Source organism: Vombatus ursinus, unplaced genomic scaffold (genome assembly GCF_900497805.2).
Source record: "Vombatus ursinus unplaced genomic scaffold, bare-nosed wombat genome assembly UNPS02014798.1, whole genome shotgun sequence".
Classification (NCBI taxonomy): Eukaryota; Metazoa; Chordata; class Mammalia; order Diprotodontia; family Vombatidae; genus Vombatus; species Vombatus ursinus.
In genome coordinates this window covers 62281640-62302428 of record NW_020954576.1, presented here as the reverse complement: position 1 = coordinate 62302428, position 20789 = coordinate 62281640, and the positions used below count along the sequence as shown (strand labels likewise).

The 20789-nt window shown below is 41.3% G+C and overlaps 1 protein-coding gene across 1 annotated transcript in view; it reads right to left on the bottom strand.

Moving 5' to 3' along the window:
* Nucleotides 1–20789, bottom strand: part of LOC114049458 (mitogen-activated protein kinase kinase kinase 21-like) — a 108638-nt gene that overhangs the window by 50995 nt on the left and 36854 nt on the right. The window contains 5 exon segments of the mRNA XM_027870707.1: nt 13180–14213; nt 14215–14330; nt 14332–14540; nt 14581–14713; nt 14815–14907. Of these exon segments, the coding sequence (XP_027726508.1) occupies nt 13180–14213; nt 14215–14330; nt 14332–14540; nt 14581–14713; nt 14815–14907 (1585 nt within the window).

Genomic DNA, 20789 nt, shown 5'->3' with positions numbered 1-20789 from the left:
AGGAGTGAGCACTAACAAATGAAATCTGGGAATTAATAAAAGTTCTGAGTTGGAAGTAGACCAAGGATTCTTAAAATGAGAGGTGAGAAAGAGTGCTATCCAGGCATGGGCAATAGGCTATGAGATGGCATGGAGGGAGAAAATGGAATGTCAAATTCAAGGAACAAGTAGGCCAATGTGGCTGGAATTTAGAGTGCATAAAGGGGAGCAGTACAGGAAGATACGACCACATCCTTTGAGAATGGAAATAGACAAATTGCCTTTTGAAAATCTATCTTCTAAACCAAACACATGCCCACAGAGCTTATTCTTGTGCATTCTGTTATGTTGGAGGCAGGGTAAGGACAGAGGTGACCTGTTGATAATGATCTACCTTAATAGTTCTTTTTTTTTTCCTAAAGAACAAGATCAAAATAGAAGAGGAAAGACTAGATAGGATGTAATTGAAAAAGTCTGAGGAGGAAAGTAATGGGAATGTAAAAGGAGGAAAGTAATGGGAATGTAAAAGGAGGAAGTAATGGAAATGTAGTTGAAGGAGAAGATGCTTTCATTGTCAACATCTCAAACGAGTGAAATATATGTTCTCCCCCCCTTCTTCAACACCTACTCACTTATGAAATTTTCATAATCAATATCCTCTTACCATCATTCTTATTAAATTTTCACTCACTGAGTCAAAGGATCTTTATTTCAGTTGCTATTGTAACTGTTCTCTGTACCTTGACACTGTTGCTTTACCTTCATGAAATTCCTTATCCCTACCTTTTGTGACATTAGACTATATGGGATTATTAATAGAGAGATAATTCTCTCTGACTATCTTGTCTCCTCGGCAGCATTTCTTCCTTACCAATAAATGTAGACGTTCCTAAAGTCTCAGTCCTCTGCCAATTACTTTTCTCTCTCTCATTCATTTGCTCAGAGACCTCACTTCTTGTGGTTTTAAACTACTGGTTCTGTAAATGACTCTGAAGTTTAAGTAGCCAACCCTAACCTCTCTCTCCAAGTTTCAGGCTCATGTCTCCAACATATCTCTACCAAGTATTTCCACTTACATACACCACCATCACCTTAACCTAAATAGGTCTAAAATTGAAATCATTTTACCCCTGAAACCAGCCCTCTCTCACTTTCACATTCTTACTAATGACACAATTCTTACCAGTTATTAAAATATGAAAGCAGTCTTAACTATTCCCTTGCTTCCTCCTATCCAGCCATCTAGTTCTATCAGTTCCTCAGAAATGTCTCTCACATTCATTCCTTCAACCTTTCCAACTTCATCTCCTACTATTCCCATAACACAAACATTCCATTCAAGCGAGGCTGATCTGAATCTTGACAATCTACACTCCCTTGTCCAGGCCTACCCATTGCAAGTTATGGCATCACCTTCCTGGTGCCATGGTCCTCTTGGAGAATGAAGGATAAACAACAACAACCCATCATTCAAAGTGCAATTTTACTCTTTAATAAACATCTTTCCCCACCAAACAAAACTAAATCCAAACTGATATCTTGTTGTTTACACAGGACTCTACATTTTCCAAATATTATCTCATTTAATTCTCAGTCAACAAGCATTTCTTAAGTACTGATTAGTGCCAGGCACAGAGCTAATCAGTGAGGAGATAAAGAAAGGTTAAAAGAAAAGGTTAAAAAACACAAAGTGCTCACATCCTAACGGAGGAGACAATGTGCAAACAGGGGTAGTTTGGTGGAGCATTAGATAGAGCACCAGGCCTGGAGTCAGGAAGATACTTACTAGCTGTATAATCCTGGGCAAGTCACTTAATCCTGTCTGCTTCAGTTCCTCATCTGTAAAATGAGCTGGAGAATGGCAAAGGATTCCAGCATCTTTGCCAAGAAAACCCCAACGAGGGTCATAAAGAGTCAGACACAACTGCAATGACTGAACAACAGCAAATTTGCAAAAAACTATGTATATTCAAGATACCGTGTAAAAGAAAGGGTGCAGAAGGTCAGATGTGAGTTGAGTGTTGAAGGAAACCAGGGAAGCCAGGAGGCAAAAGTGAGGAAGAACAACATTCATTCCAGGAAAAGGGGACAGCCAGTACAAAAGCATGGTGAGATAAAGGATAATATTATCAAATAAGGCACTAAAACTAATATAATATAATTGAAAACATATTGGATTTGGGGTCAGAGAATATAAAAACTACCTGTGTGGTGCTGGTCAAGTCATTTAATCTGAGTATGTTTCCTCGTTTATAAAACGAGGATTTTGAACCAGATGACCTCTTAAATATTGCATTATCCCCTTACCTCAAAATCCAATGAGGATTTTGCATTACTACAAACTCTGCAGTATTACTTCCCACCTCCCATGGAATAGATTTGACAATGTTAAATAGCATCAAAACCATGGAAGAATTAGGGGACTGGAAAGAAGATAAGCAAAAAACTGAGAAGCACTGATACTTGAACATTAAAAGCAAATTTTATTCCTGAGCAAAAATTGTTAGAAGACCACGGAAGCAAAGCAAAAGCAAATGTGTTTTTTAAACATCCTTGAATGACCCATAGTTTTAAAATATACCTTTTTGTCTCCCAGATACAAAGTTTCCATACAGGCTGGACTTCAATACTTTATACTATCCCTGTTCCTCTGAAAAGTTAAAATAACAAATTAAAGTTATGCCTTTAGAATAGTATGAAAGGCCTATTGTTTTGGATTCCATTGTAAATGTGTTGAAAATTCCTGACATTCCTTATCTTTTGGGTCATGTGACTGAAACCAAAAAATAGCCAGCCTTACAACAGGTAATGTAATTGGGCACCCTTCCAGGTTTCAATCTGTGAAAGGACATAAGGTTACAGTAAACTTCCACTTCCTGTCATTAAATCAGGAAGAATGCAGAACATTAGTTACCCACCAAAACTATAATGTACAAACTAATCAAATGAGTTTGTTGCTCCCGGTATTGGGAAATTCTTCTGAGCTAGTAACCTAGCAACTCTTGCTTGACCATCCTTTTGTGCTGACTTCTGCTAAGATTTTTAACCCTCATTAGTTTCATTCTTTAACAATTGGCCTTTACAACCTTGTACTTAGCCTACTTATTCAACCACTGGTTACTAAGTATTTTTAAAAGTCTTTTAGAAGTTTGGAAATGTAAAAGAAGCCAAATAATTTGCAATAGGTACATAATGCTGCATAAAAAGATTTAAACTTATCACAGATCGCTTTATTAACATCTAAGAATTTTTTCATTAAAAAGATAAAATTGGTTTGATATAAATAATTAACTAGCATAATGTTATCTAAAAATCTTAAAAGAAATGCAGAACAATTTGAAGAAAGGCAACAACAATACACAAGGATAAAATATTCACCAAGATCATCCTTGTTCCAGCGCTATCTAAACTTCTAAAATAAACCATATGACCCAGTGATTATACCATTTCTCCATACACAGAGGACTTAAATTTTCTATTTTATCCAATGAAACTGAATATATGCTTTCTATTCTTTCCTGACTACTCACATTTCAACGATCATTTTACAGTTGAGGAAACTAAGGCAGACAGAAGATAAGTGACTAGCCTAGGATCACAGAGCTAAGCACCTGAGTTTAGATTTGAATTCAGGTCTTCTATGTCCAAGTCCTGGGCTCTACTCAGTACACCACCTAGCTGTCTGTAAAACTTAGTTTTCACCACTCATACAGTATTTATCACATACTGTCTATTATCTTAGATACTTGGGTACAAGTTTCTTCTCTGCTATGATATAGAGACTTGAGGGCAGGGATCAGATCTTTCTATAACTGTATTCCATGCAGCACCTAACAATGACATATATGTATTCACTTAAATGTATATACACACATATTATATATGTGTCATATATCACACAGATGTATGTATATATGGCATCATATAAATGTAACATATGTACCATATATAAATATTCTAGTATGTACATATTATACATAATATGTATATATTATATATATATATATACACACTACATCATATGTGTCTGTGTGTAATCTATCTGGCCATGTATAAAACATGTAATATATGCCATATACCATATATTGCATGTTTTATATCCCATACATATATTATTCATATGCCATGAATATGTATATTCAGTGCTTAGTAAATATTTGTGGAATAAATGAATAGGAAGTTGAAAAGTTTATGGAGAACAAGGGTATTACAATTGTGTATTTATTTAAAATATGTTACTTTTATTTCATGCAAGAGGAAAAGCTTCTGGAAACGAAAAGTAGAAGTAGTGACATATGTGGGCCTAAACAGAATATAAAGAATTATAGAAATAAGTTAGGTATTTGTATTGCTTATCTTTCATGATAAAGGCTCTCTATACGAAGTCCAGATCTGCCTTTCTAAGACAACTCAGTATTTTAAGATTCATACATTAAAGTACAAGTCTGAGTCCTCTACAATTCGCTACCCAATAGATCAATAATGAGTTGAAGGGTAGAAAGTTTTAACATAATGTTTAACCTGATGATCAAGCAAAATCTTTAGAAGTAACGAGCTATAACAACTTAAATTATTAAAAATAGAAACTAAATTTTAAAAAATCAGTAAATGAGGTCTTTTACCAATGACCTTTTTTTAAAGCACATCTAAAAATAAACTGAAGCAGTGAAACAGTTACCAAAGCAATTTAGAATGTATACCCCTTCCCACCAACTTATCAGTCCAAAGTTAAAAGTAAACCTGCCAAAGCACACAGATCCCAGCAGCCATGCAGAGAACAAAGCACAAGACTGTGTTGCTAACAATCCTGGCTGGACAGAATCAACCCAAGCTATGATCCTTAATCAAAAGCAGTCCTTTTATAAGGAGACTGCAGAGTAGGGGTGGTGGCAGGTTAAGTGTATATATGATAAGAGGAAGACTATATTTGAAAGAGCTACTAGTATTATGTTTTTCACTAAACTAAGGCTTAAAGGAAACAAGTTCCAATGTTCAACAAAAATAAAGTTCTTTCTTATTTCTGCACAACAATATAAAAACAATTCTTGAGAAATTATAAAACAAAAACAAACAACAACAACAAAAACCCTTCATAATAGGGATGTGGGGAAACACCCAAAGAAGAATTTTTCTATTTGTAAACATCAGTGATTCAGCAAGGATTTGAATTTCACACTTCTTTTTATTCACATACCTACCCTTCCCTTCTCCCTAGGTACTACAGTGGTCAGAGAAGGAGTAAGAGGGAGAAAAGGTAAAGAGCTTAAAAGGAATCACAAAATCTTTAGGTTTCAAAGGAGATCTGGAAGACCATCTAGCTAACATCTCAACTTAAACCTAAATTCCCTTTTATAGTACGTTTTGCTCAAGTGGATATGGATGTCCAGCCTCTGCCTTAAGACTTTCAGTGACAACTGTCTCATTCACTCCTGAGGTAGCTCATTTCATATGACCATGGATTGAGAGCAGGTTCTTTCCCTAAGTCAAATCAACTTCTCTAAATTTTCACCTATCAATTCTATTTTCATTCTCTAGAGCTAAAAAGAATAAGTCTAGCTTTTGTTTCTACATGCAAACTCTTCAAAAATTTTAACATAAGAAATAATGACTTTCTTTTCCTCTCCCACCAAAAATCTCTTCTTACTTTTACCTCACAGTGCTCATATGGCACGGCTGTAAGTCCTTTCACCAACCTGATCATTCTCCCCTAGAGGTCCTCAAGGTTAATTAGTCCTTCTTAAAATGTGGCACCCAGAAATGGGCTTCTTGTGTGGTCCGATTAGAGGAGAATACACTGGAACTAGCATCTCCCTTGTTTTGGACGTGATTCTTCTATTAAGGCACCTGAGCACTGGGCTAGCTTTTCTGGCTGTCACAGGACACCGGTTCTAATAACTCCAAGATACTGTCACATAAATGTAAGACTTTAAATTTATCCCTATTAAATCTTATCTTGAGAAGATGGTTGATGTATCCTCTTGAGTTGGTTTGTCAATAGACTGCTGGCCTTGGAGTCAGGAATTCGTGAACTGAAATACTGTATTTGATATGTACTGGCCATGTACCCATCTCTCAGTTATCCCCAGGCAATTCTTTAAGACTATGAGTCAATCTGCATCAATGGAGAGAGTTTTCTCCATCAGATTAAATCTACACAGAAGCCATAAATCCAGATCCTATTCTCCCACCCCACCCCCCAAAATAAACATCTGATTTACTATCTCCTTTTAGTCCATTTAGATCTTTTCCAATACCAATTCTTCCATGGCTCCTAACTATCATCTGAAAGTCAGATGCACATGCTATTTACTACTAGTTTATTAACTAAGGGATGGGTCATTTAACCCCTCTGATAGCTCAACTTCCCTCCCCCCACTGTCAGAATGGGGATACTTAGACCTATTCCATCTACTTCACAAGTTTGTTGCAAGAATCATATGAGATAATATAAGTAAAGCACTTCCAAAAATTTAAAATACTATGTAAACATCATATATTTAGCCATGTCATTGATAAAAAACACTAAACAGAATAAGGCCAAAGACAGAGAGCCCTGAGACATATTAATAGAAGGCTCTCAATAGACTACCATTAGTCATCAGTCTTTGGGTCCTATTGGTCTACTAGTTCTGAATCCCTTCCCTCACCCCTCACCTATCTTCCAGGTTATAGCTTTTCATCTGCTACTTCGGTTTACCTTGATGCGGCCTAAACACAACTTCACTTTCCCATTCCAGACTCTGTGCTCTTTCCTACACTTTGAAATGTTCCGTTCCCACTCCCCCTCCCAAACACTCACCTAGCAAAATCTTTCAAAGCCCAAATGACCTACAGTTTTTAAACAACTGTTTAAAGTGAAATGTTCATTATGACTATGACTAAGACTGTGTCTATAATTTCTAGCACGGGTTAACTACTTAAAACAGGGTTAGGAGTGAGATATGGTAAAGAACAGATTCAAAAAGAGAATATTTCTGTACATTTAAAGACTATGCTCCACTCACACTACCACCCTGGTGCAGGCCCTCATCACTGCACCCCTGGGCTACTGCAATAACCTATAGGTCTCCCTGCCATATTCTTTCCCCATTTCAGTCAATCCATCACTTAGCTTCCTAATGTTTCAGGTCTGACCATTCCATTTCCTGTTTCCTAGTATTTTCAGTGGTTGTCCCAATGTGTGGAATTTCCCTCTTCACCTCCACCTCCCAACTTATCTGGTATTCTTCAACTCCCAGCTAAAATCTCACCTTCTACAGCAGGGTCTACAAACTAAGGCCTATTAACCAAATTCCTTCTATCCTGTCTGTAGCCAATCATGGTTTTTATATCTGTAAATAAAGTTTTATCCCATTTAAAGGACCCTGTTCTACAGGAAGTTTTCCCTGACCCCTTAATTCTACTGCCTTCCTTCTGTTTATTTTTTCCAATTTATATTCTATCTAACTTGTTTGTATATTGTCTCTCCATTGGATTGTGAGCCCCTTGAGATCAGGGATTATCTTCTTTTTTTATATCCCTATCACTTGGTAGAGTGATCACCTAATAAATATTTATTTACTAAATGTTTCAAAACGGTATGCTACTGATCAAAAGGTGCAGCTCGTGAAAGAAAATAAATAGAACACCACTGGCAAATCAGAGAATAAAAGAATCACCTAACTTTGGAGAAATAAAAAACCAATAATTTTCTTAAACTTTTACTCCTAGTCTCTCTCCTAAATTCCAGTTATACGCTACTGCCAATTGCAAATTTCAAAATGGATGTCCCACAGACAACTCAAACTCAATAGATCTAAAACAGAAAACTCATTATCTTTCCTTCAAAACCCACCTGTCTAACCTAAACTCCTCTATTTCTATGGAGGGCACCACCATCATAACAGTCACACATGTTCGAAACCTGGGTGTTATTCCTGACTCCTTTCTCCACATAGCTACAACTTCTCACATCTGTTCCATTCCCTAGTCACTTGGCCCATCCCAAGTCAGGCCCTCCTGACTACTGCCTCCAAATTGATCTCCTACCTCAAGTCTCACTCTTTCACTCCAATTCAATCTCCACAAGGCTGCTAAAATGATTTTCCTATAGCTCAGAACTAACCAAGTCACTCCCCTAACTTAATAAACTCCAGAGGTTTCCACTATCTTTAGGTTAAAATATAAATTCATTTGTTACTTACAGTGTTCACAACTTGGGCCCCATTGGTCTTTCCAACCTTGTTAAACATTACTCTCTCTCACTCTCTATGGTCCAGCTAAACTGGCCTTCTTTTTGTTCCTTTCATACAACACTCCTCCTGTCTCCATTCCTAGATGAACCCATGCTTTGCGTGCACTCCCACATGACCTATTCCTTTTAGAATCCCATTTCTTTCAAAACCCAACTCAAGCACCACTTTCTTCAGGAAACCTTTCCTGATTCCTCTCCCACCTAGTAGTCCCCCCTTCTACAAAATTAACATATCCTTTGTGTATATACATACATTTAGACATGGTGCCTTACCCCATAGAATGTCCTTGAGGGCAACTACTGTTCCATTTTTGTCTTTAGAGCCTAGCACACTCCTAGAACATAGTAGGTGCTTAATAAATGCTTGATTGTTTTATATTAATTTTTAAAATACTATGTTGTAAATTATAAACTTACAATTGAAAGTAAAATCACAACTATTTTATGTTACACAATAAATACTCCAATATCTGGGTACCACATTTTAGGAAGAGATCTGATAACCTAGAATGTGCAACAAAGAACAACAAATTGGTGAAATACCTTAAGATCATGATTTATGTAGTTCTGTAAAAAGAACCAGAGAACAGAAAATTTAAGTGGAAAGGAAAGACATCACAAACCATGTCCAAATAGTTGGGGGAGGGAGGTTATCAGGTAGAAAAATGGTTAAATCTGTTCTATTTGGCTTCATAGGCCAGAATTAGGAAAAAAGACGAAAGTTATAGAATGGCAGATTGAGACTTCATGGAATGAAAACTTCCTAACAATGAAAACTATAAAAAATGAAATGGTCTGCATTAGTACATAGTGATTTCCTGTTCTCTACAGATTTTCAAGTAATCACTAGATGACCACTTTTGGATGAATAAAATAATGAATCAAAAAGCAGTTAAGTACTCACAATGTGCAAAGCACTGTTCTAAGTGTTGAGTATGTTGTTGATGGACACTTTTATTCACTTATGAGTTGGATTAGATGCCCTCTAAAATACTTTGTGTGATTCTACTGACTTTACCCCAGATTCTGTTAAGTCCTTACCCCAAATCTGAACTGATTATTCACCCCAAACACTCCACGCCCTTCCCAATTTCCCTATTACTGTGAAGGGCAGCACCATCCTCCCATCTTTTAGGCCTGAAACCTAGATGTCATCCTCAACTGCTCACTATCTCTTCCCATATCGGATCTGTTGCTAAGGTCTGTCAATTTCACCTTTGCAAAATCTCTCAAATATGTCCTCGTCTCTCCTCTGACACTGCCACCACTTTGGTACAGGCCCTCATCACCTCACACCTAGACTATTGCAATAGCCTGCTGATAAGGTCTCCCTGCTTCAAGTTTCTCACCGCTCCAACCATTCAACCACCAAAGTGATTTTCCTAAAGCACAAGTCTAACTCCTATTCCAGGTGGTAGAAGTATTCCCCTCCCCAACCTTTCTCAAATTTCAAGCAGTTCTCTCTCCTAGCTGGGAACCTTGCCTCATATTTCATTGAAAAAATTGAGGACATTTGCTGAGAGTTCCCTCATCTCCCCTGTTCCTCATCTCATATCACTCAGATGCTTTGTGCCACTATTTCCTACATCCATTTCACATACAGAGGGAGCCCTTCTCCTTTTTGAAGACAAATCCTGCTGTATGCACAAATAATCCCATTCCATTCTGTCTTCTCCACAAGACTGCTCCTATATCATCCCTACTCTCTCACTAATCCTCGGTTGCTCCCAGTCTGTTGTCTCTTCCCTACTGCCTTCAAACATGCCCACGTCTCCCTTATCCTCAAAAAACTCACTTGAAGCTTCCATCCCCGCTAGCTATCATCCTATAACCTTCCTCTCTTTTACGGGTAAACCACTTGAGAAAGTCCTTCACTTCCATTCTTCTCCCTCTCTTAACTCTTTGCAATCTGGTTTCTGACTTCAACATTAAACCCAAACTGCTCTCTTCAAAATTACTAATTATCCAATGGCCTCAAACCTAATCTTTCTTGACTAGCCTGTGACATTGACAATTATCACTCTTCTCCTTGATGGTCTCTTCTCTTTTAAGACACTGCTAATAATTTCTGTCTTTCCTCCTATCTATTGGACAGCTCCTCAGTTTTCTTTAATGGATTTTCATCCACATCACTGCCCTAAACACTGGAGTCCCCCCAAGCCTCATTCCTGGGTCTCTTTTCTTTTCTTTTCCTGCTCTCCTATTTCACTTAGTGTTCTCATCAGTACCTGTGGTTTCAATCATCATTTTTATGCAGATGATGCTCAGATCTATTCATTCCTCCCTGACCTCAGGCCTTGCATCTCCAACTGGCCACTAGACAGCTCAAATTGTATGTTCCATAGACATCTTAAAAAAACATTTTTTTCCTTTTACCAAAACTTTCCACTCTTAACTTCCTCATTATTGTCAAGGATACTACGATCTTTCCAGTCACTCAGGCTCACAACCTGGTTGTCATCCTCAACTCCTCACCTGCTCACCCTCTACATCTAATCTGCTGCCAAGGCCTGTCAATTTTATCTTGTAACATCTCTCCTAAACACTTTCTTCTCTCCTCTGACACTACCACAGCCCTGGTGAAGGTCCTCATCACCTCATCCCTGGGCTATTGAACTAGCCTTCTGGTAGGTCATCCTACCTCAAGTCTTTCGCCACTCCAATCCATCTTCCACTTAGCTTTCAAATTGATTTTCCTAAAATTCAAGTGTGACCATATCACACCCCCAGTTAATAAACTCCAAGGTTCGCCAGTACCTCCAGAATCACATATAAAATCCTCTGTCTTTCAAAGCCCTTCATATCCTAGCCCCTTCCTTCCTTTCCAGTCTTCTCACTCTTTACTCCCTTCTGTGAAGTCTGTGCTCCAATTACAAGGGCCTCCTTACTTTTCTCCCACCTGACACTCCAAACAATGATGAGCATTTTCACTGGCTGAATGTTCCCCGTGCCTGAAGAGCCCTCTCTCCTTATCTTCTAGCTTCCCTGGTTTCCTTCAAGATTCAGTTAAAGTGGAACCTTAAGCAAGAAACCTTTCCCAGGCCTTAATGTTAGTGCCTTCCCCTACAAATTATCCTCAGTGCTTCAAAAAGTATGTGTCACATAGTAGTAGGCACTTAATAGATGCTAGCTGATTGAATGGTTCCCCTTCCAAAAAGGTATGGTGAAATCTATACTGCTGATTTCTTTACTAAATATGAATATGCATATGCATATGTATGTATTTTTCACACACACATATTTCATGAATAATGCTAGTGTCCTTTATGTGGTACTTAATCAGGAACCCAAATTCATAATACCACCACAGCTTGAGGAAAGTGAGTAGGTATTACGGTTCAAGTGCTAGATTTGATTCAGGAAGACTTGGGTTCAAATTCCACCGTAGAAAGTGACTAAGGATAAGTCCCTTAACCTCTCTGAACCTCTGGAAACTCATTTGTAAACAGAGACAGGAACTGAATTACTGGGCCTCTAAGGTGCCTTCCTGCTATGATGTTCTGATTCTATGATTTGAGGATGTCTGCATGAGAGACTGAACCAAACGAGTTAACAGCCAATTTTTAGTAAGGAATCATCTCTTGAAATAAAAAAAGTTAATAAACACAATATTAACTTCTTGTAATAAAACCAGCTTTCAAAGGTCAAATCTAGCTCCAATGATGACTGAGTCAGTCATTCTCAAACACATCCCAACAATTCAGTTTTCAATATAAAACTTTAAACCAAAAAAAGTGTGTGTGTGTGTGTGTGCGTGTGTGTGTGTGTATGTATGGATATGGATATACACACACAGCCCTGTCATTTCTCTTCTAACAAACTTAGAAAAGGACAAGTTCCAGTTTGAGTTAGCACTTGTTCTAGCAGGTCTTCCAATGTTGTGAGGCATGAAGTTATGATAGGCTAGAGCTAGTTTTCTGTTAAGTCCTGATAAATCTTTAACGAGATTGCTTAATTCCAGATTCTTAAAATAAAGATGAAACTTTTAACCATTAAAAAAAGGAACTTCAAGTAGCATTTCTTTTTTCTACCCAATGATACCTAATAAGATTTGTATTTAGGTTTTTTCCACATCCTTTACCGACAGGCCTGGAAAATATATCATAATTTATAAATAACTAAACTTCATTATACAAATCAAATCTTTAGGACATTAAAATGCCCATGCACAGAAATAGCTCTCAAAAAAAGTTCTCAAAAAATCCACTAGTACCAAGAGCATTCCAGAGTTAAAGCACTAACAATGCCTCCAGTTGTTATCCTTTCCATGGAGTGCACCATGCACAGAACTACCTCTCAAAAAAGTTTATCTACCAGTACCAAGAACACTCCTTTTGATTTTGTGACATCATCTTCAAAATGGGAAGAAAAAATAACTATGAAGAAGTACAACCAAAATTGATCAAGGGGTCTAAGGGTGGAGTAGAAGAGTGACAAAGTCAATCCCCATCTTTACACGTGTTCCACGATTCACTAACATCTGGAAAGGGCCTTGAAAGTCAAGGATCCATCCCAACAAAACCCCTTGTTTCCTGTTGCTGCTTCTCCCTGTACTTGAATCGAAAAGGACCTCCTGCCCCCACTGTGAACCCCTTGGCTTGGAGTCTATGTAGTGGCTACAAGTGAGTAGCCCTAGGACCCCACAACCACTGAGCTAAGTCAAAGAAAGTGTATTCCATGCTCCAAATCTGTTTATTAGGGACCCAAGAAATACAAGGGGCTGGAAGGATTCAAGGTGTTTTCAGGTTAGTTAGCACCTCAATTCCAGAAGTAGCAATTCCCAGGATGTGTGGACCCAAAACAACTTAGGTAGTAAAACAGACGCCTTAATTCCCAGGTTTAAGTTCCTAAATTAAGCAGATCCCTCCACTTAGGCAAGAAGACCCCGCAATTCCAGAAGTAACAACTCCCAGGCTTGTTGACCCTGAGATGTCTCCGGTGACCTCCCCGCCCCACCCCCCACTTACTGTTGCTGGACTTAAGGTCCCGGTGCAGGATGGGCACGATGGCCTCTTCGTGAAGGTAGAGCATCCCGCGAGCGATCTGCACGGCCCAATTGACCAGGATGTGCGGAGGGATGCGGCGGGCGGGGCGCGGGCCGGGCGCGGCGCCCGCAGGCTCGGGGGTCCCTGCTGCGGTGGCCCGCAGCGGGGTGGAGGAGGAGGGGGCGGCAGCGTTGGTGGCGGCGGCGGCGGCCAAGGCCCGGTTGAGGGCCCCTCCGCGGGCGAATTCGAGGACGAGGCAGAGGTTGGGCTGCTGCAGGCAGACGCCGAGCAGCTGGATGATGTTGGGGTGCCGCAGCATGGAGAAGAGCTTCGCCTCCCGCAGCACGCTCTCTGCAGCCGCCGCGGGGTCCTGCTCGGGGTCCCGCCGCGCCGCCTTCACCGCCACCTCTTGGCCGCCCCAGGTGGCCCGGTACACCTGCCCGAAGCCGCCGGCGCCGATCAGCTCCTTCAGCTCCAGCCACTCGAACTCGATCTGCATCGGGGAGCCGGGCCGCGGGGCGTCGGGCGGGGAGGGCGGCGGCGGCGGCGGCGGGGGCACAGGCGGCGGCGGCGGGGGCTGGCGGGGCCGCGGCGGGTAGCAGGGAGCCACGTAGTTGGCGGGGAAGATGCCGAGGCGCCGCTGCACCTGGCCCGTCCACCAGCCCTCGTCGCCCGACACAGCGGCGTCCTGCGACAGCACCTCCACCAGCTGGCCCCGCCGCAGGCTCAGCTCGTCCTCGCCGCTCGCCTCGTAGTCGTAGAGGGCGGCCCAGAGCCGGCCGCCCCCGGCCACCCAGGACGAGGACGAGCAGCAGGAGGAGGCGGAGGACGACGAGGACGAGCCGCCCGCGCCCGCCGCGGGCGCCTCCCGGCCAGGGCCGGCAGGCCCATCGGCCGCTCCCTCGGCCCCCGGGAAGGCCATGGTGGGGGTGAAGGGCAAGAGAGGACGAGGACGACGAGGAGGACGGCGGGAGGAGAGAGGGAACACCAGGCTCAGCCGCCCGGCAGGCGCATCGTTCCCCCGGACCTCTCTTGCTCGGCCTTCCCGCCGCCCCTCTGGGAGAGTTGGCTACTGCAGCCTCGGCTGCCGCTGCGGGGGAGCCCGGCGGCGAGCTGAGGGAGACGAAGGAGGCAGGAGGCGTGGAGGGGATGGGAAGGCTGGTGAGCCGCAGGCAGTGGGAGTGGGGGGCTCACAGCGCGCCCGGGGGGCAGCGGGCCCGAGCGGCGTGGGCCCCCAGCTCTTCCTCGGCCGCCCCTGCTGCCGCCGCCGCCTCCACCGCAGCAGCAGCGGCTGCCGGCGCGGGCGCTGTCACCACCATGGTCCACTCTGGCCTCTCTCCGAGCTCACTTCCCGGCTAGGGCCACCGGGGCCCCTCCAAGCGCCTCCCCTCATTGGAGCGCCCTCGTCACGTGACCGGGGAGCCTGGGAGGGAGGGAGGGAGGAGGAAGCTGCGAGCCCAGATAAGTTTTCGGGCAAGTTTACGAAACTGGTGGAGAGCTCTGGAGTAGACCAATTCTAGACCCAGGGCTGGGCGAACAGGTGTTAATCTCCCTAGGGTGTTTAATGTTCTTTGATTTGCTTTTTATTAGAGGGGGGAGGGGAGGAAGAGAAGGGGCTGAAGGCGGTGGGGAAATAAGCGCCTCTAGAACCAGACTGCTGGAGGGTAATTGTCCCAGAGCAGATCGAGTTTCAGAGCCAGGGCGGATCACCTGGCCGCATCACCAAGCCTGGAGCATTTCAGCTCCAAAGTGCATTTCAAGCCTGAGAAGGTTACAGGACAGAGTGCATGGCGGATCATTTTTTTGTCCAGGAACCTCCCCTCTCCAAGACAAGTTAATCTCCTGTTTGCCCTTTCTCCCTGTGCCTGAATGGAAAAGGATCTCCTGTCCTCCTGTGAACCCAATGACTTGGATTTATGTGACAGTGGCAGCGATTGAGTTACTAGAGTTTCTGGCTTTTTACAGTATTGTCGTCTCCCAACCCTAGACACTCCCACTCCCGAGGAAGGAGGCTAAGTCGTTGCGTTCAGATATGATGTGCAAATAATCAACATGGGATGTGCCGTGTCCCTTAAGGGACCAATATGTGATGAACATATGTTTTATATCTTGTACATGTGTGTGGCATACATGTCTTCATATAGTATATGTTCAATCAATGGCGATTAACACATGATCAATATATGGTGTACACTGACCAGATGTGATATATACCCGTTGACAGGTGCAAGTGATCAGGATGTGGTGCTCATGTAGCCAATGTGTGTTGTGCATATGATCTGCATGTGATGTACACTGATGTATATGTGATCAATAAGTATGGGTGGGTACTAAAATGAAGTTTAATATTCAAGAATTGTTTCTGAAACACTCATCTGTAACACAAAATATAAATCTAAAAGCATACATTGAATCCTGTTTCTGAGGTCTTAAATGGGTTAGGTAACCCACAGGTATATGTCCTATGTGCAAAGGCGGCACAAAAAGAGTAACTGGGTATAGGTCATCCAGTCTTGTAGGGCTTTTCCTAAGAAGGCAGTAAGACAGTTTCAGGCAGCAGGACTTCTCCTTTCTCTTCAGAAGGTGACTAGCATCTGCACATATCTGATGGAGGTTCATCTTGCTTTGGCAAGATGATTGAAGACCAAAAAACTCGGACTTCTATGTGAAATCCAGAAGGATCCCAGTGAACTGCAGCTCAAGATAACCAGAGCATAAGCAAATTCAAGATTTGCTCTATTGGCTTGGTTCTGAGCTGATGGGGACCTGCAACCAGCTCTAGGGCACTCATTTCCATGATGTATCACCAGGCAGGAGGGCTTCAGGTTAGACCTTATCTGGCTCCAGATGCTCCTGCTGCAAGAGATACTTCATCAGCCACACTTGGCTGATGCCATGGCTTGTAGTCTGCTGATCAGAACCAGGGGAAGAATAAGGGCCCTGGCATCACAATATTTCACTCCCTGGAATGTTCCAAGATTAAATTCTGTAGCTCAGGAATGGCAGCTGGCATAGGCCCTAGACTTCAGTAGTAGGACAACTTAGGCTGTCTCTGGCTGTGCACCATGATGAAGCTCCTTTCCCTTTGCATGGGGGTGGAGGAGATCTAAGCAGGATGTGCATCTGATGCACAGGTAACCTTACCCAAGGCACCTAACCTTTCAGTGCTCTAGGCAGCTCTAAGATTGTAAGCTTCAGCAGTGGTGCCAACCCTCATTCATTGGTAGATTGTTTCCTCACATCAGAATTCTCTATAACAATGAAATCACAGGTCCAATCCTTGTCTCTTGAAGGAATAATTGTGGTGGTTCACAAATAGTGCTTTCATGTTTACAAAACACTTTATTCCTAACAACCCCGTGATACATAGAAGGTGCTTAATAAATGCTGATTCATATAGGCCTTGTAAATATTAAAAATCTCTACTTTATTGTTGAGCAAAGTGAGTCCCTGAGAATTGATGTGACTTGTCCAAGGTTACTCAACAAGTACCAGAACTTGGACTCAAATCTCAGTCTTATGATCTAGAATCTCATGTCACATTTTCATGCTTACCAAGGCTAACCCTTCTATCTTTTCAAATGATCCCAGTCCATTCCATCTTCAACAGATTGTCCCCTCTGTCATCCCCACTCTATAATTTATTTTCAATTTCTCCCTGTCTCTTGGCTTATTCCCTACTGCTTACTGCCCATCCTCAAAGACCCCTCATTTGATCCTTCCTTCCCCACTATTGTCCTATATATCATTGGCCCTTTGTTCACACTCCTTGAAAAGGCCATCTACAATAATGTTGCCACTTTATTTCCTCTCACTCTCTTCTTACCCCTTACAGTCCAATTTCTAACCTCATCATTCCACAAAACTGCTCTTTCCAAAGTTACCAAAGATGTCTTAATCACTAAATCCAATGACTTTTTGTCAATCCTCATTCTCTTCAACCTCTTAGTGTCTTTGACACTGTTGATCACCCTCTTCTCTCTATATTTTTGAGACACTACTCTTTCCTAATTCTCCTCCTATTTATCTGACTATTCCTTATCAGTCTTCTTTGCAGTGTCCACATCCAGATCGTACCTTCTAACCATGGGTATCTCACAGCATTCTGTCCTAGACCCTCTTCTCTTTTCCCTCTACAATACACTTGGTGATCTCAACAAATCTGATGGATTTAATTACCGTCTCTATGCTAATGATTCTCAGATCTACCTTTCCTTACCTAACCTCTCAGTGACCTCCATTTTCACATCTCCAAATGCCTTTCAGACATCTTGAAATGGCTGTCCAATAGACAACTTTACTCAATACGTCCAAAACAAAATTCATTCTTTCCCCCAAACCTTCCCCATCTCCCACCTTCTCTATTACTGGTGAGGGCAACACCATCCTCCCAGTCCCTCAGGTCTGAAGCCTAGATGTCATCCTTGACTCCTATCCCTCACCACTGCCCTCATATCCAGTCCAAGACATGTTGATTTCACTTTTATAAAATATTTCAAATTCTCCTCTGAAAATATCACCACTCTGGTGAAGATCATCACCACATGCCTAGACTAGTGGTGGGTCTGTTTGCCTCAAATCTCCTCCTTTCAGGCACCAAAGTGATTTTCCTAAATCATAGGTCTGACCCTGTTACCCCCTTGCTCAACAAACTCTAGTGACTTCCTATTGCCTCCAAAATCAAATGCAAAATCCTCTGTTTGGTGTTCTAAGCCCTTCATAACATAGTCCCATACTATCTTTCCAGTTTTCTACCTTACTCCCTGCCACATACTCTGATCCAGTGACACTAGCCTCCTTCCAACCTCATCCATGAAGAAGCTCCATCTTTTCTCTCCAGACATTTTCTCTAGATATCCCCTGTGCCTGGAATCTTCTTCTTCCTCTGCTTACTGACTTCCCTGATTTCCTTTAAGTCCCAAATAAATCCCATTTTCTTCAGAAACCTGTCTCAAACCCTCTTAATTCCAGTCTCTTCCTTCTTTTAATTATTTCCTATTTATCCTGTATGTAACTTGTTGGTTTATTGGCTCCCTTATTAGATTGTAAGCTCTTTGAAGTCGGGGGACTTTCTTTTGCCTCTTTTTTGTATCCCTATTACTTAGCACATACTAGGTGCTGATAAATATTTATTGAGTGACAAATTGACTCTTGGGCTTTCACTGCCTTACTATGCCCATCAAAAACTGGCCACTGTCATATAGAAAAAGAGAGAAATAGGAGGATTATAGAACTGAAAGCAAAAACAATTGACCTAGAAATACATTAATAAGAGATAATATAAGAATAATTGAACTACCTGAAAGTTATGACCAAATAAATAGTCTATACTCATTTTATTTTGAGAATTCTTAAAAGAAAATTGTTCTGATATCTTAGAACCTTAGGACAAAGTGGAAATAGAAAGAATCCATCAGTCACCTCCTGAAAGATACCTCAAAATGAAAATTCCTAGGAACATCATAAGCAAAATAAAGAGATTCCGGTTCAAAGAAAAAATACTGCAAGCAGCTGGAAAGAAAGTGCTAAGGAGTCAGAGTCACAATCACACATAATTTAGCAGTCACAACCATGAAGTAGTGGAGAGCTTGGAATACAGTATTCCAGAAAGAAAAGACTATGGGCTTATCGCCAAGAATATCTTACCCCCCCAAAAAAAATCAGATTTGGCTTAAGGAGGGAATAACATACACACTCAATTGGATATAGAAATCTATCTTACCCTACAGGAAAGTAGGATAGAAAGAGATAACAGAAGAAGGGGGAATAATAGATGGGAAGGCAAATGGGGATGGTGGTAGTCATCTCTTGAGGAGGGATAGGGTGAAAGGAGAGAGAGAATAGAATAAATGAGGGGAGATAGAAGGGAGAGAAATACAGTTAGCAATAGTAACTATGAAAAAAATTTTGAAGCAAGTTTCTCTGATAAAGGCCTCATTTCTCAAACTTACAGAGAACTGAGTCAAATTTATAAAAATAAGCATCATTCCCCAATTGATAAATGATCAAAAGTTATGAACAGTTGTCAGATGGAATAATCAAAGCTATCTATAGCCATATGAAAAAATGCTCTAACTCCCAATTGATTGATTGGAGAAATGCAAATTAAAACAATTTGGAGGTACTATCTTGTACCTATTAGATTGGCTAATAGGACAGGAAAGGAAAATGACAGATGATTGAGGGGATGTGGGAAAAATGAGACATTAATGCACTGTTGTTGGAGTTCTTAACTGATTCAATCACTCTGTAGAGCAATTTGGAACTATGCTTAAAGCAATATAAAACCATGTATACCCTTTGACCTAGCAATACCACTACTAGGTCTGTATCCCAAAAGATAACTAAAAAAAAGTAAAAGGACCTATATGTACAAAAATATTATTAAGCAGCTCTTTTAGTGGTAGCAAAGAATTGGAAATTGAGGGTATGCCCATCAGTTGGAGAATGGCTAAACAAACTGTGCTATGTGATTGTGAAGGAATACTATTGTGCTATAGGAAATGATGAGCAAGATGCTCTCAGAAAAATATGAGCTGATACAAAGTGAAATGTACTGTGTACAAAGTAACAACAATATTGTAATATGATTAACTGTGATTGACTTAGCTATTCTTAGCAATACAATGATCCAAGACAACTCTGAAGGACTTATGATGAAAAATGCTGGGGCAGCTAGATGGTGCAATGGATAGAGCCCTGCATTCAGGAGGACCTGAGTTCAAATCCAGCCTTAGACACATAATATTTACTAGCTGTGTGACCTTAGGCAAGTCACTTAACCCCAATTGCCTCACCAAAAAAAAAAAAAGAAAGAAAATGCTATCCATCCCCAGACAAAGAACTGATGGTGTCTGAATACAGATTGAAGCATGAGTTTTTTACTTTTTTTGAGGTTTTTTTGGTCTATGTTTTCTTTCATAACATGACTGTTATTGAAGTGTTTTACATGACTGCACTTGTATGACATATTGAATTGTTTGCCTTCTCAATGAGGGGGCATTGGGGATGGAGGAAGGGAGAGAATTTGGAGCTCAAAGTTTTAAAAATGAATGTTAATTTTTTTACATGTAACTGGGGAAAAGTAAAATCCTAAAGAACAAAATAAAAGTTGGACTAAAAAAATAAAATCTATTTTACCCTGTAGGAAATAATAAATGGTTATGCTGGATAAGTTTAAAGAAAATAAGAGTTATGTGCAAGAGATAAAGCAATGTCAGCTGTCTCCATGGTCTGACACCAAGAACTCTAATGAGGTATTAAAAAAAAATGAGCTAACAGCAGAGAAGGCTAATCCTAAACCCCCAACTCTGTCATCTAGCACCCTGTCTCCTACCATTTACTTGTCAGGGAAGTAGTACATAAGTCAATCCACTGGCCTGCCTCAAAACTCGATTCTGCCCTGCACTCTCTCTCAGTGCCGTGGAAAACTCAAAGAAAGAAACTTGTTCTGGCTGCATTTTAAAAGATCTCACTGCTGCAACAGATCTCAGCTGCAGAACAGAATAGAATTGGTGCAGGATGCCAGCAGAGTATAGTTTGTGTGTGTGTGTGTGTGTGTGTGTGTGTGTGTGTGTGTGTGTGTGTGTGTG